We start from the raw sequence: 23,442 nt of genomic DNA on the forward strand, positions 1-23,442 counted from the left end.
TCATATACTGTAAGCTAAACCAGGTAAGATTAGGTGAGTTCCTCTCCTGAAAAGCATTTAGGAACCAAGCTGGGTTTTACAACCATTTAGTAATTTTGTGGTCATTAACATCTATTTTATGAATTTTACTTTCACAGCTGTTGTGAAACCTCTGATTGTTCATCCAGGCCTCAGGACTTGTTTTCCAGTAGTTTAACCAATGCATTATCATCATAACCCTATGTACTTCACAGGTTTCAGACAGGAAAGGTTGAGTCTGTATCAAGGGAAACAATAAGCGTAGGACGATTTGAAGTCTGTGCTCGGAGTTCCAGCACTGATGATAAATCTGGCTGCAGAATTATAATAATCTTGTGTTGCTGGTAGGGGGAAGGGGATGAGGATGCAGATAAGGAGGAAACCTGGAAGGAAACAGAGTCGAGCCTCAATCACTACTTATTTAATTGTTTTAATATCATTTCTCGCTGTAATTTATGGTATATTTTATGTAATGCACTGTCATGACATATGTCAGTGATAACGAATCTGATTCTGACCTAACCTCAAGGGAATCAATTCATTTTGACCTCCATAGTCTGCAATGCCTAATTGGGGGTGTCCACATGATAGAAAGGGACAATCCACAAATGGGATTTGGGTGCACTTAGCAAGCAAGGGTAATATCCTAGATTAATAACACCTTGTAGGAACCACTGCTAAACGCAGTTTGAAGGAGAAAGAGGCACACAACTCAACTAGTGTAGGAAGCAACTGGCTGCTTTCACGGAGAAGGTGTGAGGAGGACGGCAGCAGTGGTACATACCCATGTCACAACAAGAAGCTTAGTTGTTTATTCAGGCCAGGAAAGGTCTTATTATCCTCCAAACATCTTTCACTCTGTCATGTTAAACATACTGCATCGCATCCTTTTATACCTCCATTCAATGTTCAGCGGCATCCAGCTGTGCACTATTTCACTTCCCGAGACTGAAATGGAAAACTCATTCCTAACCTACCTTTAAAAAACACAAATTTTCCATCATGTCGTTCATATGCTGCATCAATGTTGGGTGGTAATCCTCTCCAGAAATGGTTAATAGGCATTGGGTAGTTGTCCAAAACTCGGTTATTTCGAACTCTCCAAAACCAAAGTCCCTGTTTGGGCAGGAAAGCAAACTCACATCACACCTTCACAGAGAATTTTGGGATCTGCAGAACCTTAACATTTTAAACTTTATGTGATTCTATTTGATCCAAAGTTCAAAGATCAAAGTAAATTTTATTATCAGTGTACATATATGTCACCACGTACAATGCTGAGATTCATCTTCCTCCAGACTTACTCAGCAAATCTACTTATCAAAACCATCTCTGCTTATGAGGATCTAACAATCCTAAAGGTTGCTATGCAGCAAGTGTAATAATACATTGGGTTAGCATGAAATAGTATTTCTGTTGCCCTTTAAGATAGTTGACTGATGTTCATAAGTTCATCCTTGCTAATCCACTAACATTGTTGCAGACGCTATGTGCTCTGAATTAACAAGGGCATTATTGCTGTTTAGTTGCTGGCAATGGGGCTTGGATTGAAAAAAAAACAATTTCAACTTCATTGCCGACTCTTTTTTTTAAGGAAAAGCAGCTTTGTAATTATTCCAATCTACATTAGCATAACCTGAAGAAAGAATGAAAGACAGCCTGCAGACATATATTCAATTATTTTGCTTCTACTAATAGTGTACTGCAACAAGGGTGGTGCCAAGCTGTGTGCAAGCTTTTTAATGCTCTTTATGTCATTGATACTGAGAAATAGCTGACCAGAAAGGAAACAACAGAAGGCCAGTGATTCAACTTTCAATCATCTTTACCTTAAACACAAACATCTCTCCCCGCAACATTGCTATGCTATCAAAGTTGCCATCACATATATTTGGACCGTATTGTGTGGTACCATCTGTGGAGTCCGGGTTGCCTGGATCAGGGTCTCTTGGTGTTGGCTTTCTGTCAGGTGTTTTGGGAGGCACACGCTCAGGTTGTTTTGGTCTTCGTGGTGTCAGAGTTGGCAGTGAATTTGTGGGGCTCGGGTTGCTATCTGGTGGCCCTTGAAACAATGAAAATATCAGTCAAACATTTGCAGATGTCAACCATTTACAAAATTGTGATGAATTGAGAAGAGATGGATACTTATTGACAAAGAGATTCAAATTAGCAACATAAATGAGTATAAAAAAACACAACCGGAGCAACACCAACTGTTGTTTAATATGAACAACACCACACAACAGACAACATAAAGTTTATTGTGCACAACACAATGAGAAAACTTACACAGATACAGTGTATCTGGTCCACAAAAAGCAAACTAACTTCTGCTTAATTACTGTTCCATGACCCTTCTCCCATCTTTATGTACATATATGGGATATGCCCTTGATCACAGTTAAGCAGCACTTAGTCATTATTAACTTGCTCATTTTGGTCCCTTAAAAGCTAATTACATTCAGACCTCATGACAATGTTGGTCCAAATATGGAAAAAGAAACATTCCTCAAGGATCCCTGGCAAACAGAAGTCAATAGCATCGAGGACTCTACTGGCTAGAGTCATAGCTCACATAGAAGATATTTCTTGTTCTCAAAGGTCATTCATCCTTTTCCAAGGACATCACTGAATGAGGTCTAACTCATTCCTGTTGCTTTGTCAAACATGAAAAGTGAGGTTGTTTATTAACGATGCAGTGTTCAGCTCTATTCCTGGTCCACATTCCATGTCTACATATTGAACAGTACAGCTGAGGAACAGGCCCTCCAGTCATGATACCAATTTAAGCTGCACTTTTGATTGCATGAGGTCTATATCCCTCAATTCCCTGCCTAATCTTGCATCTGTCTGAAACTTTGCCATTCTGTCTAACTTCATGACCTTCTTTGGAAGCACATTCCAGGCACCTACCACCCTCTCAGCAATAAAACTTATCACATACATGCCCTTTAAACGTTCCCACTTTCACCTATAGCTATGCCATCTGGTATTTGGCATTTTCATCCCTATTTATGTCCCTCATAATTTTACAGTCATCAATTAGATCATCCTTCAGCCTCTGAATCTTCAGATAAAACAATCCAAGCACTCAAACTCCCCCTATAGCTAATACTTGCAGGTGAGAACCTCTTCTGTACCTTTTCCAAAGCCTCCACATCCTTCCTGAAATGCAGTGATCAGAACTGCACGCAGTACTCTAAAACTGGCCAAACTGAAGTTTTATACAGCTGCAACATGACTTCCCAATTTTAATACTCAGGGCCCTGACCAAATAAAGCAAGTATGCAATGTGCCTTCTTTCCCACCCTTTCTACTCCTCTTGCCACTTTCAGGGAGCTATGCACCTAAGATCCCCAAGATCCCTCTGTACATCAATGTTTCCAAGAGCCCTGCCATTTATAGAGTCAAAGACTAATACAGCACACAAACAGGCCCTTTGGACCAGTGGTCCTGACCACAGCTTCCTCCCTACCTGTAACTCTCCAGATCCCTCCCCCTCCATGTACTTATCCAAATTGCTCTTAAATGTTGCCATTGTATCACCCTTGAGCACGTTATCTGACAGCTCATTTGAAGTACTAACTGCTCTCTGTCTAAAGATATTACTTCTCTCCTCTATCTGTGCCCTCTAGTTTTGGAAGCCGCAACCTTGCAGAAAAGCCTACGACAATCTACCTTATCCACACCCCTCGTGATTTTATACACTTCTTTGAGGTCACCCCTCATTGTCCTATGCTCTCAGGAATAAAGAACCAATGTGGCCAATCTCTCCTTATAATAAAGGCCCTCTAACCCAGTCAGCTGAGACCCCATGTGCCACCTACGCACTAAGGGTTCAGACGACGAACCCAGTCAGCAGTCTCATAGATATCTCCTGCACCATCTCCAGCTTGTTGATATCTCTCCTGTAACAGGGTAACCAAACTATACACAATATTCCAAATGCAGTTCCACCAACGACTTATATAACACTGCAACGTAACATCCCTACTTCTAAACATAATGTCCTGGCTGATGAAGCCAGCATGCTATACGCCTTCTTCACTACACTGTCTACTTGTGTATCCACTTTCAGCTAACTTGTATTCTCAGATCTTTCTGTTCCACAACATGTGTCCGTGCTCTTCCACTCATGGTGCAAATGGTAAGTTAAAAAGCATCACCTCACACAGTTGCCATGCACAAAATCCATGTATCGTTCCTCAGGCCACCTCCCTAACTAATCTAGATCTCTTTGTAATTCATTACAACCTGACTCCCTAAACTTACTATCATCAGCACACTTTCCAATCATTCCATGTACATTCACGTCCAAATCATATACATAAATAATGAGCAGAGGACTCAACACTGACTTCCGGGGTGCCTCTTAAATTTGACCTTCCAAAATGCAGCACCTTACACTTCTCCAGATTAAACTCCATCTGCTATTTCTCTGCCCATATTTTAACTGATCTATAGCCTATTGAATCCTTCAAAATCCTTTCTCACTTGCTAGAACTCTGCCAATTTTTGTAGTGTCTGCAAAATTACTGCTCAGCCTACCTACAATTTTTATCCAAATCATTTATATATTGATTTGGGACTACAACCAGAAGTCATGGCTTAAGGGTTAAAGGTGAAAAGTTTAAGGGGGACATGGGAAACTCAGGGTTGTCAGAGTGTGGATTGAGCTGTCAGCACAAGTGGTGCATGCCAGCTCAATTTCAATGTTTAAGAGAAGTTTGGATAGGTATACGTATGGTAGGGATACAGAGGGCTATGGTCTCAGTGCAGCTCGATGGAACTGGGCAGCTTGAATGGTTCGGCATGTACATCACAAGCAACAGTGGTCCCCGCACTGATTTTTGTGGAACACTAAATGCCATTGACTTGTAGTCAGAAAAACTCTTCTCCACAACTACCCCCTTTCTTCTGTAGCCCCGCCAATTCTGCATCCAATCAACAAAGTCTTCATGCGTCCCATGTACTTTAATTTTCTAGATCAGCCTACCGTGAGGAATGTCATTGAAAGTTTTACTGAAGTCTATGCACACATCGACTGCCCTACCGTCAGTCATCTTTGGCCATCTCCTCAATAGAAATTCCATCAAGTTTTTAAGTTGTGACCTACCCCACACAAAGCCAGGCTGACTATCCCTGGTGGGATTGATTAGTATCAAGTAACAAAGAAAGAGTATAGCCAATTCTGCTGAAATTTATTCACTGTCACTCAATACCATAAACACCCACACCTCCGAGTCACCAAGGAATCTATCTGGACCAGTCCATATAAATATTGTGACTTCAAGAACAGGTCAGAAGCTGGGTAACTATGGTGAATGATTAACAAGCTGATTCTTTAAAGCATTTCTGCCATTTATAAGTCACAAAATGAATACGTCCTAGCACACATTATTCAACTCTCATACTCTCTGACCTACCATAAATTTGTTGGATTCCTCTTAGATCATCTTCTGGAAGCTCAAACTTCTCTGTATCCATCCACTGGTAAAAAGGGGCCATGATGGCATTTGGATTGCTGGAATGTTCTAGGCCCAAAGAATGGCCTAGCTCATGGACCGCCACAAGGAACAGGTCATTCCCTTTAGACAAAACATAATGATCAGGCTTTGGTAACCAGTCAACTCCAAAAGCCAAGAAAAATATTTCATATCAGATACAGGCTCCTGAGTGAATAACAAAAAATGTAAGAGTAATAGGATTTTATATAAAGTCACTCAGTATTAATACAGCATTGGAATCAGGGAAGGTGCAGTTGGAACAATGCACTCATATGGCTCGCCTCTTCTAAAGATCCAGCAAAATAAACATAACTGATAATTCAGAGAATTGCCAGCTGTGACAGGAAACCAGAGAAACATTATACAAATATAAGAAGTGCTCATTTGTCAACGATAAATGATTTATTTCCCATTCACAAACTACTTCAGATGAATCTAATTAACAATGGTCTCTGATAAAATCACTCTCTTTTAAATGGCTGCAGTTGAAGTAGACGGGGACTGTCAACTGAAATTGGCAACGCCACATTTTATTTCCTCTGATTCAGATTTAGAGCCTGTGCCTGTTTTGCTTTGTGATTTATCCTCATGTACACATACATTAATGGTAACAATTTCATTTGCTAATGTTGGATTAGTGTTTGCTTATAATTTTTATATAATCATCTATTTAACCTCAGTAAATTATTTTCCAGTAATTGATTCTGTATTTTCTAGAAGCGCCTCAGGTTCCTCTGCAGCAGTTGTCACACCACTTGAATCTGACTATTTCACAGGGATCTAGAGTCAGATCCCCAGTCTGACTCTGAGAAGAGCTCAACTTCTTTATCTTTGTCTGTGTGGTCATTTTATTTGTTGTTGGGATACATAGTAAAATGGCCATGACCACTAAACGTAATGTCTCATTCCTGATGTCTGGTGAAGATCCTCTAGATCCAACACTAATTGGCTTCAGAGTTTTATTCAGAAACATATGGTTTATTTTATTAGTTCCCAAGGATAAACACCTTAGCAAGGCATAGCCAAAGAAAAGCTAACAAATGTAAAATCAAAATATAGTCTATCTCTCAGAACTTCAGTGTTTTAAAATAGAGGTCTCCAATCCTGTCATTGGAATTAAACATGGAACATTTTAGCAGTAAAGTATGTTGTTCATTGCACTGATGAGATATGGACTTGCGCCAATGTTCCTTCAGATATTAAGGTGACATCATCAGGTGAACAATGAGGCATCCAATAGATGCTATTGTGCTACCTGTAGATCTTTTGCCAGGCATGGAGTATTCCATAGCCTATCAACATTCTTACAAACACATGCAAAAATTACATCAATTAAATCAAAACTGCTACAGTGCTGACCCTCCCAGACAGAGGGAACACGCCTTCCTACAAAAAGGGAAGATACCTCTTAACATTTGATTTGATGTCCTAAATATAACCATACTTATGGCCAAATGTAAAAACAGAAATTGGAAACCCAGGCTGGAAATGAAAATAAGTGGTTTTAGTGATGGTCATGTCCGTGATAAAATCCATAGAGGCAGAGAGATAGTGCAAGATTTCAGGCTCAAAAGGTTGACCATGAATATAAGTACGTGATTTTGTAAAGAACGAAAGATGTGGGGCAGGGTGGAGGAGGGAGGGAGTCAAATAGGGCAGATAATTCATAGCAGAGAAAGTTAGAGAATGCAGAAATTGAGATTACAATCACAATCTATCAGTCAGTACAGAAGATGAAGAAAATATAACATAAACCCAAATTTGCTCTTTACTTTTTCCCTTCACACCTTAGAGAGGAACAAAAATTCTGCTCTTACCTTGAAGGTTCGTGTTTCCCAGTGTCCATGGCTCATCTGAATCAAAATGTGTATCACCACCCATTCCAATGCCAGGGAAATAGGCGTGAGCCAGGAAACCACCCTCCCCATCAAATGGGGAACTGTCACCATGGAAACCAGAGGCAAAGAAGACTACGATGTCTGCATTCTTCCTGCGGCCATATCGGATATCGAAATACGAAATCTCTTCAAAGGTTAACGGTGTAGCTTTCTGCCAGACGGCAAAAGCCTGGCGGATAGCCTGGAGCGACTTATGTTTTCCCAGTTTGGGTGTATAGTTATTGATACTGCAAGAAGAAAAAGTATCTTACTTTAAGAACTCTGCATCACCATAAACTTCGCAATAAGATTTTGAACTCAAAGGCCAATCATTATAATGTGATAGTACACACAAAGTACACTGCAGATGCTGTTGTCAAATCAAGACGTACAAACAAGCTGGATGAACTCAGCAGGTCGGGCAGCATCCGTTGAAACAAGCAGTCAACGTTTCGGGTCGAGACCCTTTGTCAGGACTGAAGAAGGAGGGGGCAGGGGCCCTATAAAGAAGGTGGGGGAGGGGGAAGGTGCCAGATGAAAAACCAATCAGAGGAAAGATCAAGGGGTGGGGGAGGGGAAGCAGGGAGGGGATAGGCAGGAAAGCTGAAGAAGGAATGTAAGGGGAAAAACACTATGGGTAGTAGAAGAAGGCAGAATCATGAGAGAGGTGAAAGGCAGCTGGAAGAGGAGGCAGAGTGAAAGTGGGATGGGGGAAGGGAGACGGGGGAGGGGGAATTACTGGAAGTTGGAGAATTCAATGTTCATACCGAGGGGCTGGAGAGGGACTAAGCACATCTTTCCCTCTCTACCCCTCTCTGCTTTTCACAGGGATCATTCCCTCCGCGACTGCCTGGTCCACACGTCCCTCCCCACAGAACTCCCACCTGGTACTTATCCCTGCAAGCGCAAGTGCTACACCTGTCCCTACACCTCCTCTCTTATCACCATTCAGGGCCCCAAACAGTCCTTCCAGGTGAGGCAACACTTCACTTGTGACTCTGTGGGGGTAATCTATTGCATCCGGTGCTCCCAGTGCGGCCTCCTCTACATCAGCGAGACCCGATGCAGATTGGGGGACCGCTTCGTCGAGCACCTCCGCTACGTCCGCAACAACAGACAGGATCTCCCAGTTGCCACTCACTTCAACTCTCCTTCACATTCCCATTTCGATATGTCCATACACGGCCTCCTCTACTGCCATGATGAGGCCAAACTCAGGTTGGAGGAGCAACACCTCATATACCATCTGGGTAGTCTCCAGCCCCTTGGTATGAACATCGAATTCTCCAGCTTCCAGTAATTTCCTCCCGTCTCCCTTCCCCCATCCCACTTTCACTCTGCCTCCTCTTCTAGCTGCCTATCACCTCTCTCATGATTCTGCCTTCTTTTACTACCCATAGTACTTTCCCCTTACATTCCTTCTTCACCTTTCCTGCCTATCCCCTCCCTGCTTCCCCTCCCCCACCCCTTGATCTTTCATCTGATTGGTTTTTCACCCTTTCCCCACCTTCCCCCTGCCCCCTCCTTCTTCAGTCCTGACAAAGGATCTCAGCCCGAAACGTTGACTGCTTGTTTCAACGGATACTGCCCGACCTGCTGAGTTCATCCAGCTTGTTTGTACGTGTTGATTATAATGTGATATATCCTTTGCTGAGGATGATCACAAGATCTTAGACAAGGAAATATTTAAGCAAATACAGACGCTGCAGTTTACAACCACATAGCCTACTGTAACATTTCCATGAGACTTGAGTTCAGTACCTGAATGTGATATGTTTTGAATTCCACTTTTGCCCTGTGAGGGCGTACCGCTTACGCCGTAAATTTGTCTTGATTTCTGTACCAAAGTTGTCAGGAACTCCACAACGGGGTTTCTTCATCCACCTGTCAGAGATTAACACATAAAATAAAGAAGTTGAATCTGCATTCTCCTCTCATAATCCATGTTGATGACTGGTCAGATCATGCTGAACTTTACTTCCTTCCCTCTGCAAAATCTGGATTTGGATTTGTTTGGATAATGTTTTCTGAGTGATAGATAAACAACTGGTAGTTCTCTCCTCATTTGTGCTTTGAGCACATTTAGTTGGATTTCCTGATTAGCTAAATTTGTTGCGGGAAATTATTAAGATAGGACTGATGCTGATGCAATGAAAGCCATGATTCTAACTGATGACTCCATCAGACAGCGAATTCCAGTGTAGACTTGGGTTAAGCAATGTTGTGTAATCTCTCCGATACTTTTCTCTTTTTATATTATCTTGAACCAGCATCCTACTGAGAAGGACTTAATACTACAGGACAAATGGAAAACTCTTCAAACTACAATGTCTGTTCTTCAGGACCAAGGTCACACCAATTTTAGTCATTGAGCTAAATGACAAATGTGAATGTTCACTCTGAGCCATTGTTGACTCATTACTGAGGTGTATGAGAGACTGGATCTTACATTTAATACGCCAGAACAAAATATCCTCTGCTGCACAATATTGCCTATGACAATAAAATTCCATATTGAGACCACAGAAAATCCCTACCTTCAGAACTTTCTCTCTGTGAAGGCAGAAATTAATGATGAAATTCAGCAGCATCTCTAACATAGATGGAATACAGACTAAACCACAGATATGGTCAGATAGGGTAAGGGTCATCAAGGATCACCATTATCCAAATTATGAAGTTTATAATTGTATTACATCTTTACATCTTTGCTAAATATTCAAGGTCAAAGCAGACACTTCAACATTAAATTTCTTAGGCAATGCATTTTGGATATATCCATGCACAAGTATAGGATCATTCAAAATATTTCAGAGCCTGCTTGGAGAAAATGATTACTGGAAAATGCTGAGAATTCAACCCTTAGGTATCCTGAATAATCTTCAGGCCTATATATTCTTGTGTAGCAATTAGTCCTTTGCACTGACATTTCATTCAAGTGCTCTCTGTATTACCACAATATATAGTATCATGACAAATCAGTGCATTTCTTTTGTCATAATCCACTGAAATCGGTATGAAGTAAATGCAACTAATACCAAATCAGCTAAACTGCAATAAGATTATCCAAAAATCATATGCACATGGAATCAGAATCAGAATCAGGTTTATTATCACCGGCATGTGCCGTGAAATTTTTTAACTTAGCAGCAGCAGTTCAATGCAATACATAATATAGAAGAAAGGAAAAATAAATAAATAAATAAATTTTAATTTACATATATTGAATAGATTAAAAATCATGCAGAAAACAGAAATAAGATATATTAAAAAGTAAGATAGTGTTCACAGGTTCAACGTCCATTTAGGAATCGGATAGCAGACAGGAAGAAGCTGTTCCTGAATCACTGAGTATGTGCCTTCAGGCTTCTGTACCTCCCACCTGATGGTAACAGTGAGAAAAGAACATGCCCTGGGTGCTGGAAGTTCATAATAATGGACCCTTGAAGATGTCCTGGGTACTTTGTAGACTAGCGCCCAAGATGGAGCTGACTTAATTTACAACCCTCTGCAGCTTCTTTTGGTCCTGTGCAGTAGCCCACCCACACCCCCGGCCAGCTCCCATACCGGACAGTGATGCGGCCTGTCAAAATGCTCTCGACGGTACATCTATAGAAGTTTGAGAGTGTACTTGTTGACATGCCAAATCTTTAATCTTCAATCTGCTATTAACAATAACAAAATTTTACATTAAGGCAGCAAAAGCAGAGGGCACTGATTGTCAAACTAGTTTAAAGACTGGGTGGAAATGCTGAATCAGAGAAATACATTGAATATTCAGGTCACTGGAAAGGGTTGGAAAGGGTTAACCATATAACATATTACAGCACGGAAACAGGCCATCTCGGCTCTTCTAGTCCGTGCCAAGTTAAAAGAGTGACAAGGCTAATTTCAGTGTTTTAGGCTTTAAATAAAGTGACAGACAGAATTTTATCATTTATTGAGAAAAGTTTGAGAGAACAAACCAAGACTTTAAAAAATGTAATGAGGTATTAACAAAGTGAATGAAAGTAATCTATTTGATCAACAAGTTCAGATCAGAACTAAAAGACACAAGTTTAAAATAACTAAAGTAATATTGGAAGAAAATTCCCAGCTTTTCTGCAGGATGTTGAGCACAGGGTTGCCAAAAAATCCATTTGTGAATTCAGGATACATCAGCAAGCACAATCCAGCACAATCTGCCACGGTAAAATTGCTTCTTCTTCTCGGATCCGGTGGACAAATGCAATCAACGGTCACTGGAACCAATTGGCTTATACTACCAAAGACTTTGGGCTTTTAAGTAGCTCATACAAAAGTCCTATGGATAATGAACATCTGGCTTAAAAATGGGAAAGTGGAAAGTAGAATTTTCCAGACCTTGCATCAACACACTATTTTACAGCCAAGAAAAGCTGTGCCCTGAAATTGAAGATGTACATCGGGAATTTCCTTGATGAAACTGTTAGAATGCATTATACTGTACATAGCTTTTGGAGAATGATGTGCATTGCCAATGGAGAATGACCAGTGTGGTACATTATGCTGAGGGCTTTACACTGAGATACTTGCCAAATCTTTACCACTCATTCAATTTCTGGTATAATTGTGGGGTTTTTTTTGAGGCAATCTGGATATTGTCGTGAGACAGCACTAAGAGTCAGAAAACTACTCAGCAGATAGAAGGGTCCTTTGACTCACCACACCTAAACTTTTTGCTCATCTTCACAAAACCTGTTTGCCTGTATTAAGGTTCATATCACTCAATGCTTTGCTTATTTAAGAAAATCTAAACAACTTTTATAATTGCTACATTTATCTGACTCTACCACCTCTTCTGGGAGTGATGTCAACTACTCTGTTTAAAAAAAACTGTCCCCTCAAATCTCCTTTAAACTCCTTCCTCTCATCTCAAACTTATGCTCTCTTGTTTGTGATACCCCTACCAAGGGAACATGATTCTAACCACCTACCCAGTCCATGTCTCCCAATTTCTATCTCTGCTCACCCCTGAGTTTCCTTTAGTCCAACAACAATCCTAGCCTTTCCAAACTTTCCCCATAACTAAAATCCTGCAATCCGGGCAATGTCCTTTTGACACACACAAAATGCAGAATGAACCCATCAAGCCAAGCTGCATCCACGGAGGGGAATAAGCAGTTTACATTTCCGGCCAAGACTCTTCATCGGGGACTGGAAAGAAAGGAGGCAGAAGCCAGAATAAGAAGGTGAGGAAGGAGAAGGTATACAAGTTGGCAGGTGATAGGTAAGACTAGGTGAGGGGAAGGTGGGTGGGTGAGGGGAGAGGATGAAGTAAGACTGGGAGGGGTTAGGTGGAAGAGATAAAGGGCTGAAGAAGAAGGATCCTATAGGAGAGATCAGACGACCATGAGAAAAGGCAAATCAAAGGGATGTGATGGGCAAAGGGGAAGAGAAGGGGAGAAAAGATAACAAGAATGGGGAATGGAAAAAGAGAGGAAGGAGGGGGGATGAAATCGATGTTCATGCCTTCAAGTTGGAGCCTATCCCAATAGAATATGAGGTGTTGCTCCCCCAGCCTGAGTTTGGCCTCATCATGTCAGTGGAGGCCTTGGACAGACATGTCACAATGGAAATGAGAAGCTGAATTGAAATGGAGAGCCCCCAGGAGATCCTGGTCAGCACTGTCCTCTACTGATATGTGCATTCACACTGAACACTCTTAAACTGCTTCTGCCTTCAACCCTCCTGGAAAGATCCCATTTCTTTTCTTCACTCCATCAATTTTCTCTTCCTCCTTTGCTCCGATCATATCCAGTGTAGTGAATGCCCATTCTTCAACACTCTTAACTGCCCTAATACATTCACCCTTCGTCTTCCTCTCACCTCCCCATCCCTCTGGTTACCCCCCTCCTTCCCTATCTTCCATGGTCCAACTCTCTTCTCCTATCAAGGGACAGACTGCAACTCCGCTGGGGATTCTTCAGCCCTTATAGTCCCCATGACATCCTTTCATAATACTTTCATAATACCCTTTCATAATACTGATCTGATTCAGATTATCCCGGTTTTCCCATCTGAACTATCTTTTATGTTCTTCTTGGCAAATACAGCTGAGAAATAGTCATTTTGCACCTCATTCACATTGCCTGACTCCACACACAATTACCTCTGTACTCCCCTAGGGGACTTCTCTTTCCCTGCTACAGATTCCCTCCTGATATACTTGCTAAATGTCTTGAGATTCTCCTTGCTAAAGGGTTTTCATGGCCCTTTTTCGTTCTCCTAGTTTCCCTGATACACTCTAGATTTCACAAATGACTTCCTCGATCCCAGATGTGTATATCCGCACACTTCCTTTTCTCCCCCTTTTGAAATAATTTCTTACATTTTTGTGTTTTCATCAAGTTCCCCAGTTACTTCAATTCCATAGAATCTCTGCATTTTAGCGATAGCGTTGGACAGGGTCTGTGCTGATCTCATTGTGGACATTCGCAAGCCACCTTGAGGGAGGTATCCATATAACTGAAGCCAGGACTGAAAGATAAACACACAGAAAAAGAGATGGTTAGTCACACATATATGTTGTTGCATACCTACTCCTTCAAAAAAAAAAATCAGCTTGCCATGCTAGATTGGAGGACTGACCGCAGACACCTGACTGTCATCCGTGCAGATATTCATTGTGACAAGCACAAAAGCAATGCTGACCGGAAAATTAAGCAAATGGTTGGAATCATATATTGCACCAGGAAAGATGGTTGTGGTTGTTGGAAATCAATTATCCCAACTGCAAGACATCACTGCCAGAGTTCCTTAGGACAGTGTCCTGTCCTCATCTGCCTTATCAATGACCTTCCTTCCATTATGTAGTAAGAAATGGGCATATTTGTTGATGATTACCCGTCTGATTTACTAATGATATCCAGGAAAGATGACTTCCATATTTATTCTTATCCTGTGCTCCACACTCTTTAATACAGTTTGCTCTTAACTGCTCCTCAGTGCTGTGAAAATTAGGGATGAACAATAAAGCTGGCTTTGTCAGAGACGTCGATAACTCATAAATGAATTTTAAAAGTTTATTACATTTTCCTAAATGTTCATTGTAAGTAATAAAGCCAGGGGATATTCAATTAAAAAAAAGTAATTTAAATGCTCACTTGCTGATCTCCTGCACAGGAGACACCTTCAGCACCTCAATGCTGGAACCTGATACAAGACCATAAGATAATGGAGCAGAATTAGGCCATTTGGCCCATCCAGTCAGGTCAGTCATTTCATCATGGCTGATCCTTTTCCCTCTCCTGCCTTCTCCCAAGATCCCTCATGCCCTGACTAATAAAGAATCTATCAACCTTTCCTTTAAATATACCCAGTGACTTGGCCTCCACAGCCCCCTGTGGTAACGAATACCACAGATTCACCGCCATCTGGCTAAAGGAATTCCTCCTCATCTCTGTTCTAAATGGACATCCCTCCATTCTAAGGTTGTGTCCTCTGGTCTTAGACTCCCCCACCATCGGAAACATCCTCTCCACATCCACTCTATTGAGGCCTTTCAACATTTAACATGTTTCAATAAGATCCCCCTTCATTTGTCTCAGTTTCAGTGAGTAGAGGCCCAGAGCCATCAACATAAGAAATAGGAGCGGGAGTAGGCCATCCGGCCCATCAAGCTTGCTCTGCCATTCAATAAGATCGTGGCTCTCCTGGCCAGGGACTCATCTCCACCTACCTGCCTTTTCCCCATAACCTTTAAATCCCCTACTATGCAAAAATCTATCCAACCTTGTCTTAAATATATTTACTAAGATAGCCTCCACTGCTTCATTGGGCAGAGAATTCCATAGATTCACCACTCTCTGGGAAAAGCAGTTCCTCCTCATCTCCGTCCTAAATTATTCCACCGAATCTTGAGGCTATGTCCCCGAATTCTAGTCTCACCTACTAATGGAAACAACTTTCCTGCCTCTATCTTATCTATCCCTTTTATAATTTTGTATGTTTCTATCAGATCCTCTCTCATTCTTCTGAATTTCAATGAATACAGTCCCAGGTGACTCAATCTCTCCTCATAATCTAACCCAATCATCTCTGGAATCAACCTGGTGAACCTCCTCTGTATCACCTCCAAAGCCAGAAATCCTTCCTCAAGTAAGGAGACCAGAACTGCATGCAGTACTCCAGGTGCGGCCTCACCAGTACCCTGTACAGTTGCAGCATAACCTCCCTGCTCTTAAATTCAATCTCTTTAGCAATGAAGGCCAACGTTCCATTTGCCTTCTTGATAGCCTGTTGCAACTGCAAACCAACCTTCCGCGATTCATGCACAAGCACTCCAAGTCCCTCTGCACAGCAGCACACTGCAATTTTTTACCATTTAAATAATAATCTGATCTTTCATTTTTCCTTCTGAAGTGGATGACCTCACTTTACAAACATTGTACTCCATCTGCCAGACCCTTGCCTACCCGCTTAACCTATCTATATCTCTCTGCAAACTCTCCGTATCTTCTGCACAATTTGCCTTTCCACTCAATTTAGTATCATCAGCAAACTTTGATATACTACACTCGGTCCCCTCTTCCAGCTCGTTAATGTATTTCATGAACATTTGTAGGCCCAGCTCCAACCCCTATGGTACACCACTCACCACTGTCACCCAGAGAAACACCCATGTATCCCAACTCTCTGCTTTCTATTAGTTAACCAATCCTCTATCCATGCTATATCATCACCCCAACTCCAAGGATCTTAATCTCATGGATAAGTCTTTTATTCAGCACCTTATCAAACACCTTCTGGAAATCGAAGTTAATAACATCCATCTGTTCCCCTCTATCCACTACGCTCATTATATCCTCAAAGAACTCCAGTAAGTTTGTCAAACAAGACCTGCCTTTACTGAATCCATGCTGCGTCTGCCTGATGGATCCATTTCTTTCCAGATGCCTCACAATTTCTTTAATGATGGCTTCAAGCATTTTCCCAACTACAAATGTTAAACAACTTGCCTTCTGCCTACATCCTTTTTTGAACAGTGGCGTGACATTCACTGTCTTCCAATCCAGCAGGACCTACCCAGAGCCCTGAGAAATTTGGTAAATTATCACCAAACCCTCTATTATAACTTCTGCATTTTCCTTCAGTACTCTGGGTTGCATTCCAATAAGACCAGGGGACTTGTCTATCTTTAGGCCCACAAGTTTGCTCAGCACTACCTCAAGTGATTGCTATTGTATCGAGGTCCTCACCTCCCATCACATCCATAACATCTCTCTTTGGCATGTTAGATGCGTCCTCCACTGTGAAGACTGAAAAAAATAGTCATTTAAAGCCTCTGCCATTTCCTCATTACCCAATATCAATTCCCCCTTCCCATCCTCCAAGGGAGCTATGTTCAATTTAGCCACACTTTCCTGCTTTATATAATTATAAAAGCTTTTACTATCCATTTTTATATTTTCTACTAGTTTACTTTCATAATCTATCTTCCCTTTCTTAAATTGCTTGTTTAGTAGTTCTTTGATGCTTTTTGAAGTTTTCCCAATTTTCCAGTTTCCTACTACTTTTAGTGACTTTGTACGCACAAGCTTTTAGTTTGATGCTTTCTTTTATTTCCTGAATTATCCAGACTGGCTCTCGCCACCCTTACTCTCCTTGCTTTTAACTGGAATATACTTCTGTTGAGCACTGAGAAAAATCTCTTTGAAAGTTTTCCACTGTTCCTCAACTGTCCCGCCATATAGCCTGTATTACCAGTCTACACGAGCCAAATCCTCCCTCATCCCATTGTAGTCTCCATTGTTTAGGCAAAATACAGTGGGTTTAGATCGAACTATTGCACCCTCCATTTCTGTGAGAAACTCAGTCATACTGTGATCACTCTTTCCAAGAGGATCCCTAACTACAAGATCACTAATTTCACCTGTCTCATTGCACAGAACCAGATCCAAGATAGCATGTTCCTTTGTAGGTTAACATTGAAACATGGAAAACCCACAGCACAATACAGGCCCTTCATGTGTCAAACATGTACTTATTTAAAAATTACCTAATGTTACCCATAGCCCTCTATTTTTCTAAGCTCCATGTACCTATCTAAAAGTCTCTTAAAAGTTCCTATCATATCCGCCTCCACCACCGTCGCTGGCAGCCCATTCCACGCACTCACCACTCACTGCATAAAAAACTTACCCCGACATCTCCTCTGTACCTACTCCCCAGCACCTTAAAACTGTGCCCTCTTGTGCTAGCCATTTCAGTCCTGGGAAAAAGTCTCTGACTATCCACACAATCAATGCCTCTCATCATCTTATACACCTCTATCAGGTCACCTCTCATCCTACACCACTCCAAGGAGAAAAGGCTGAGTTCACTCAACCTATTATCATAAGGCATGCTCCCCAATCCAGGCAACATCCTTGTAAATCTCCTCTGCACCTTTTCTATAGTTTCCACATCTTTCCTGTAGTGAGGTGACCAGAACTGAGCACAGTACTCCAAGTGGGGCCTGACCAGGGTCCTATATAGCTGTAAACATTACCTCTTGGCTCTTAAACTCAATCCCACGGTTGATGAAGGGTATTGTATCCCCTTCTTAACCATATAGTCAACCTGTGCAGCAGCTTTGAGTGTCCTATGGACTCGGACCCCAAGATCCCTCTGATCCTCCACACTGCCAAGAGTCTTACTATTAATACTATATTCTGCCATCATATTTGACTGACCAAAATAAATCACCTCACACTTCTCAGCCCAGTTTTGCATCTTATCAATGTCCTACTGTAACCTCTGATACTACCCACAACACCTCCAACCTTTGTGTCATCAGCAAGTTTACTAACCCATCCCTCCACTTCCTCATCCAGGTCATTTATAAAAATCACAAAGTGTATGGGTCCCAGAACAGATCCCTGAGGCACCCCACTGGTCACCAACCTCCATATGACCCATCTCAGATTCAGATTCAGTTTATTGTCAACCACAAATGCAATGCAGAAAAAAAATGAGACAACGTTCCTCCAGAATATCACAAAAGCATATGACAAAACAGACTACACCAGAAAATCCACATAAGGTTTGGCAATCCCCAATCCAGAGTCCGGAGAGGCTGCTGCGTATTAATATCACACTACCGTCTAGCGCATTCCCCGGAAAGGAGCTCCAAATCCACCAGACAAAACAAGACCAAAAACTAAAGCTACAAGACCTGCACAAAACCACATAGTTACAACAGTGCAAACAATAGCATAATTGATAAAAAAAAAACAGACCATGGGCACAGTAAAAATAGTCCAAAGATGTTAAAGGACTATAAGTTCAAAAGTAATCACCACACAGTTTCCACAAGTCCCCAGGGTCCCGACAGACTCACCATCCCACGCCGGCGGCAGAAGGGAATACCCCCGCTATGGACTTCCATGGCACCGCCCAACTCAGCCTCGCAGACGCAGCACACAATGAAAGCTCCATCGAACCCAGCCTCGCAGATGCAGCACACACCGAAAGCGACCTGACCGCAGCGGACTCCAAGTCCAACGAACCTCCGAGCCGACGACCATGCCCTCCGGCACAGCTTTTCTGAGCACCATCCTCTGCCGAGCGTATTAAGATGGCCCCGCCAACGGCCATCAGCAACGCGACCCCGAGGACTGGGGGCCTGTTCTTCCCAGCAGAGTCCCGGACCTCACAGCAGCAGCAACAACGAAGAAGGTCTTCCTGGAGATTTCCCATTGTTCCTCCGTGCTCCCACGTCCGTTTTCAATCGATTATGATCTACAACAACTCTTTGCCTTCTGTGGGCAAGCCAGTTCTGGATCCACAAGCAAGGTCCTCTTGGATCCCATGCCTCCTTACTTTCTCAATATGCCTTGCATGGGGTACCTTATCAAATGCCTTGCTGAAATCCATATACACTACATCTACTACTCTACCTTCATCATTGCGTTCAGTCATATCCTCAAAAAATTCAATCAGGCTCATAAGGCATGACCTGCCTTTGACAAAGCTATGGTGACTACTCCTAATCATATTATACCTCTCCAAATGTTCTTAAATCCTGATTCTCAGGACCTTCTCCATCAATTTACCAACCACTGAAATAAGACTCACTGGTCTATAATTTCCCGGGCTATCTCTACCCACTTTCTTGAATAAGGGAACAACATCTGCAACTCTCCAATCCTCTGGAACCTCTCCCATCCACATTGATGATGCAAAGATCATTGCCAGAGGCTCAGCAATTTCCTCTCTCACCTCTCACAGTAGCCTGGGGTACATCTCATCCGGTCCCAGAGACTTATCCAACTGGATGCTTTCCAAAAGCTCCTCACATCCTCTTTCTTATGTCTATATGCTCAAGCTTTTCAATCTACTGTAAGTCATCCCTACAATTGTCAAAATCCTTTTCTGTAGTGAATACTGAAGCAAAGTATTCATTAAATATCTCTGCTATCGCCTCTGGTTCCATACAGACTTTTCCACTGTCACACTTGATTGGTCCTATTCTCTCACATCTTATCCTCTTGCTTTTCTCACACTTGTAGAATGCCTTAATCCTGCTCACCTAGGCCTTCTCAAGGCCCATTTCTGATTCACCTAATTTCATTCTTAAGCTTCTTCCTGCTAGCCTTATAATCTTCTAGATCTCTATCATTACCCAGTTTTTTGAACCTTTCATAAGTGTTTCTTTTCTTCTTGACTAGATTTTCAACAGCCTTTGTACACCACGGTTCCTGTACCCTACCATCCTTTCCCTGTCTCATTGGAATGTACCTGTGCAGAACGTCATGCAAAATCCCCTGAACATTTGCCACATTTCTGCCATACATTTCCCTGAGAACATCTGTTCTCAATTTATGCTTCCAAGTTCCTGCCTGACAGCTTCATATTTCCCCTTACTCAATTTAAACGCTTTCCTAACTTGTCTGTTCCTATCCCTCTCCAATGTAATGGTAAAAGAGATAGAATTGTGATCACTATCTCCAAAATGCTCTCCCACTGAGACCTGACACCTGACCAGGTTCATTTCCCAATACCAGATCCCAGTACAGCCTATCCTCTTGTAGGCTTATCTACATATTGTGTCAGGAAACCTTCCTGAACACATCTAACAAACTGCACCTCATCTAAACCCCTTGCTCTAGGGAGATGCCAGTCGATATTTAGGAAATTAAAATCTCCCACCATGATAACCCTGTTATTATTACAGAATCTGTCTCCCTATCTGCTCCTTGATGTCCCTGTTACTATTGGGTGACACCCAGTAGAGTTATTGACCCCTTCCTGTTTCTAACTTCCACCCAGAGACTCAGTAGACAATTCCTCCTTAACTTCCTCATTTTCGGCAGCCTTGACACTATCTCTGATTAGCAGTGCCACGCCCCCACCTCTTTTGCCTCGCTCCCTGTCCTTTCTGAAACATCTATAGCCTGGCACTCTAAGTAACCATTCCTGCCCCTGAACCATCCAAGTCTCTGTAATGGCCACAACATCATAGCTCCAAGTACTGATCCACGCTCTAAGCTCATCTGCTTTGTTCATAATGCTCCTTGCATTAAAATAGACGCATCTCAAGCTATCAGTCTGAGCGTATCCCTTCTCTATCACCTGCCTATCCTCCCTCTTGCACTGTCTCCAAGCTTTTTCTATTTGTGAGCCAACAGCCCCTTCCTCCATCTCCTCAGTTCAGTTCCCACCCTCCAGTAATTCTAGTTTAAACTCTCTCCAATAGCAACATCCTTGACAGGATATTGGTCCCCCTCGCTGGCTGTTCACCTTCCCTCTTCAGGATATCGTGGACGCAATCAGAAACATCCCAGACCCTGGCACCTGGGAGACAAACTACCATCCACATTTCTTTCCTGCATTCACAAAATCACCTGTCTGACCCCCTAACTATAGAGTCCCCTGTTACTGCTGCCATCCTCTTCCTTTCCCTACCCTTCTGAGCCACAAGACCAGACTCTGTGCCAGAGGCATTGTTGCTTCCCCCAGGTAGGCCGTCACCCCAACAGTACTCAAACAGGAGTACTTATTGTTAAGGGAGACAGCCACTTGGGTACTCTCTAGTATCTGACCCTTTCCCTTCCCTCTCCTGACTGTTACCCACTTATCTGTCTCCTGAGGCCCTGGTGTGACTGCTTGCCTACGGCTCCTCTCTATCACCTCCTCACTCTCCCTGACCAGACAGAAGTCATCTAGCCGCAGCTCCAGTTCCCTAATGCTAACACTAAGGAGCTGCAGCTCGACGCACCTGGCGCAGTAACGTGCTGTTCAAGAAAGCTATCACAGATGCGTTCTATGAAGTCCTCCTCAAGATTGCCTCAACTAACTTGATTCACCCAGTCTATGTGCAAGTTAAAGTCTCCCAGGATAACTGCTGTTCCATTCTTACATGCCTCAGATATTTCTCTGTTAATTGCCTGTGCCACTGTAAAGTTATTAATTGGTAGCTGATAGACAACTCCCACTAGTGATTTTTTTCCCTCTACTATTATTAATCTCTGCCCAGTTGGATTCAACATTCTGCTCCTTAGATCTTATATCGCCTCTCACTATCGCCCTGATCTCTTCCAGCCTATCCTTCTGTATTACCTGATATCCTTCGATAATTAATTCCCATGCTGCAACCACATCTCTGTATGGCCTCTGAGTCATACCCCCCTGTACTGATTTGTGCCACAAGTTCACTGACCTTGTTTTGAATACTATGGACTTTCAAATAAAGTGCCCTTACACTCATTGTGCTTTTAAAATCTTGTAATCTTTTACTCTTTTGTACTTGACTTTTCTTCACTTCACTCTTACTTTTCTTTCGCTTTTTCTTTATCCACACTTTACTGTTTTACTTTACTTCTCCATTGGGTTGAACTCACCCCCTACTATTTAGTTTAAACATTCCTCATATGGCAACGAGCTCCTTTGAACAATCTCCAATGTCAGCACATCCTTTCTTAGGTAAGGGGCTCACAATACTCCAAGTGAGGACACACCAGTGCTTTATAAAGCCTCAACATTACATCCTTGCTTTTATATTCTAGCCCTCTCAAAATGAATACTAACATTGCATTTGCCTTCCTCACCACCGACTCAACCTACAAATTAACTTTTAGGAAATCATACACAAGGACTTCAGTCAATTTGCATCTCAAATTTTTGAATTTTCTCTCCATGTAGAAACTATGGAGTAGTCTGTACTCCTTGCATGAAACTTGTGTCAGAAGTAGGGCTGCAACTTAAATTGGAATTGAAATCCGAACTCCGAGGCCCCGAGCTGTAATAGCATTGCCCTAACCACCACACTGCTGTGCCACTGTTGTGCACAGAATAAAACTAGTGACAGTAAATCAGAAACCTGTTTTATGTTGCCCTTAATGTTGCCGATTGTTCAGTGTCATCCATGTTAAACTATCACACAAAAGTCCTTTCCATGCACTGGCTTGCAGAATTGCTTTGAACTATCTGTCTGTTCGGCTTAAACTAAATACTATTGATAACACAGAGGTATTTGGCAACATTTCTTCACTCATCACAATACAGAACACTCATTGAACACAATGGCAGTGTCACTTTCAAGGACTCTGCAACTCATGTTCTCAGTTCTATTTATTTATTATTTCATTTTGTATTTGCACACTTAGTCAGCTCTTGCGTGAGTTCTTTCATTGATTCTATTGTACTATCTTGTTCTACTGTGAATGCCTGTAAGAAAACGAATCCCAGGGTAGTATTTGGTGACGTATATGTACTTAGATAATAAAATTAACTGTGAACTTTGAATTTCTGTAATGTTTCCTTGAACATAAAAAAATGTCCTATCACACTTTTTAATGTAGCTAAAAGCAATCTGGAAAAACGTCAGTCTTTGAATTTTGGGAGAGCTCAAGATCAGATCAACAATCTGTGCCCCCAACCCATGAGAAAACAAGAGGTGACAAGTGATAAAGGTTACCACATCACTATGACTTGATTATTCAGGACTTTCTACTGCCTTGAATGGGAAACATATTTCCTGTTTACAGATGTCATCATCTTGTGCACAATTCAGAATTCTATTATTTCATATGGTTAAA

General features: G+C 42.0%; 1 protein-coding gene across 3 annotated transcripts in view; it reads right to left on the reverse strand.

The window, feature by feature from the left end:
• The window catches only part of LOC140740518 (matrix metalloproteinase-15-like), a 72,819-nt gene that overhangs the window by 17,984 nt on the left and 31,393 nt on the right, over positions 1 to 23,442 (reverse strand). For all 3 annotated transcript variants that reach the window (XM_073069732.1, XM_073069734.1, XM_073069733.1), the window contains 6 exons: positions 13,752 to 13,900; positions 9,164 to 9,286; positions 7,343 to 7,650; positions 5,445 to 5,606; positions 1,848 to 2,080; positions 996 to 1,134 (listed from right to left, as the gene is read on the reverse strand). In XM_073069732.1, the coding sequence (XP_072925833.1) occupies positions 996 to 1,134; positions 1,848 to 2,080; positions 5,445 to 5,606; positions 7,343 to 7,650; positions 9,164 to 9,286; positions 13,752 to 13,900 (1,114 nt within the window). The remainder of the gene's footprint in view (positions 1 to 995; positions 1,135 to 1,847; positions 2,081 to 5,444; positions 5,607 to 7,342; positions 7,651 to 9,163; positions 9,287 to 13,751; positions 13,901 to 23,442) is intronic.

The sequence above is a fragment of the Hemitrygon akajei genome, chromosome 17, assembly GCF_048418815.1.
Source record: "Hemitrygon akajei chromosome 17, sHemAka1.3, whole genome shotgun sequence".
In the NCBI taxonomy this organism is placed as follows: Eukaryota; Metazoa; Chordata; class Chondrichthyes; order Myliobatiformes; family Dasyatidae; genus Hemitrygon; species Hemitrygon akajei.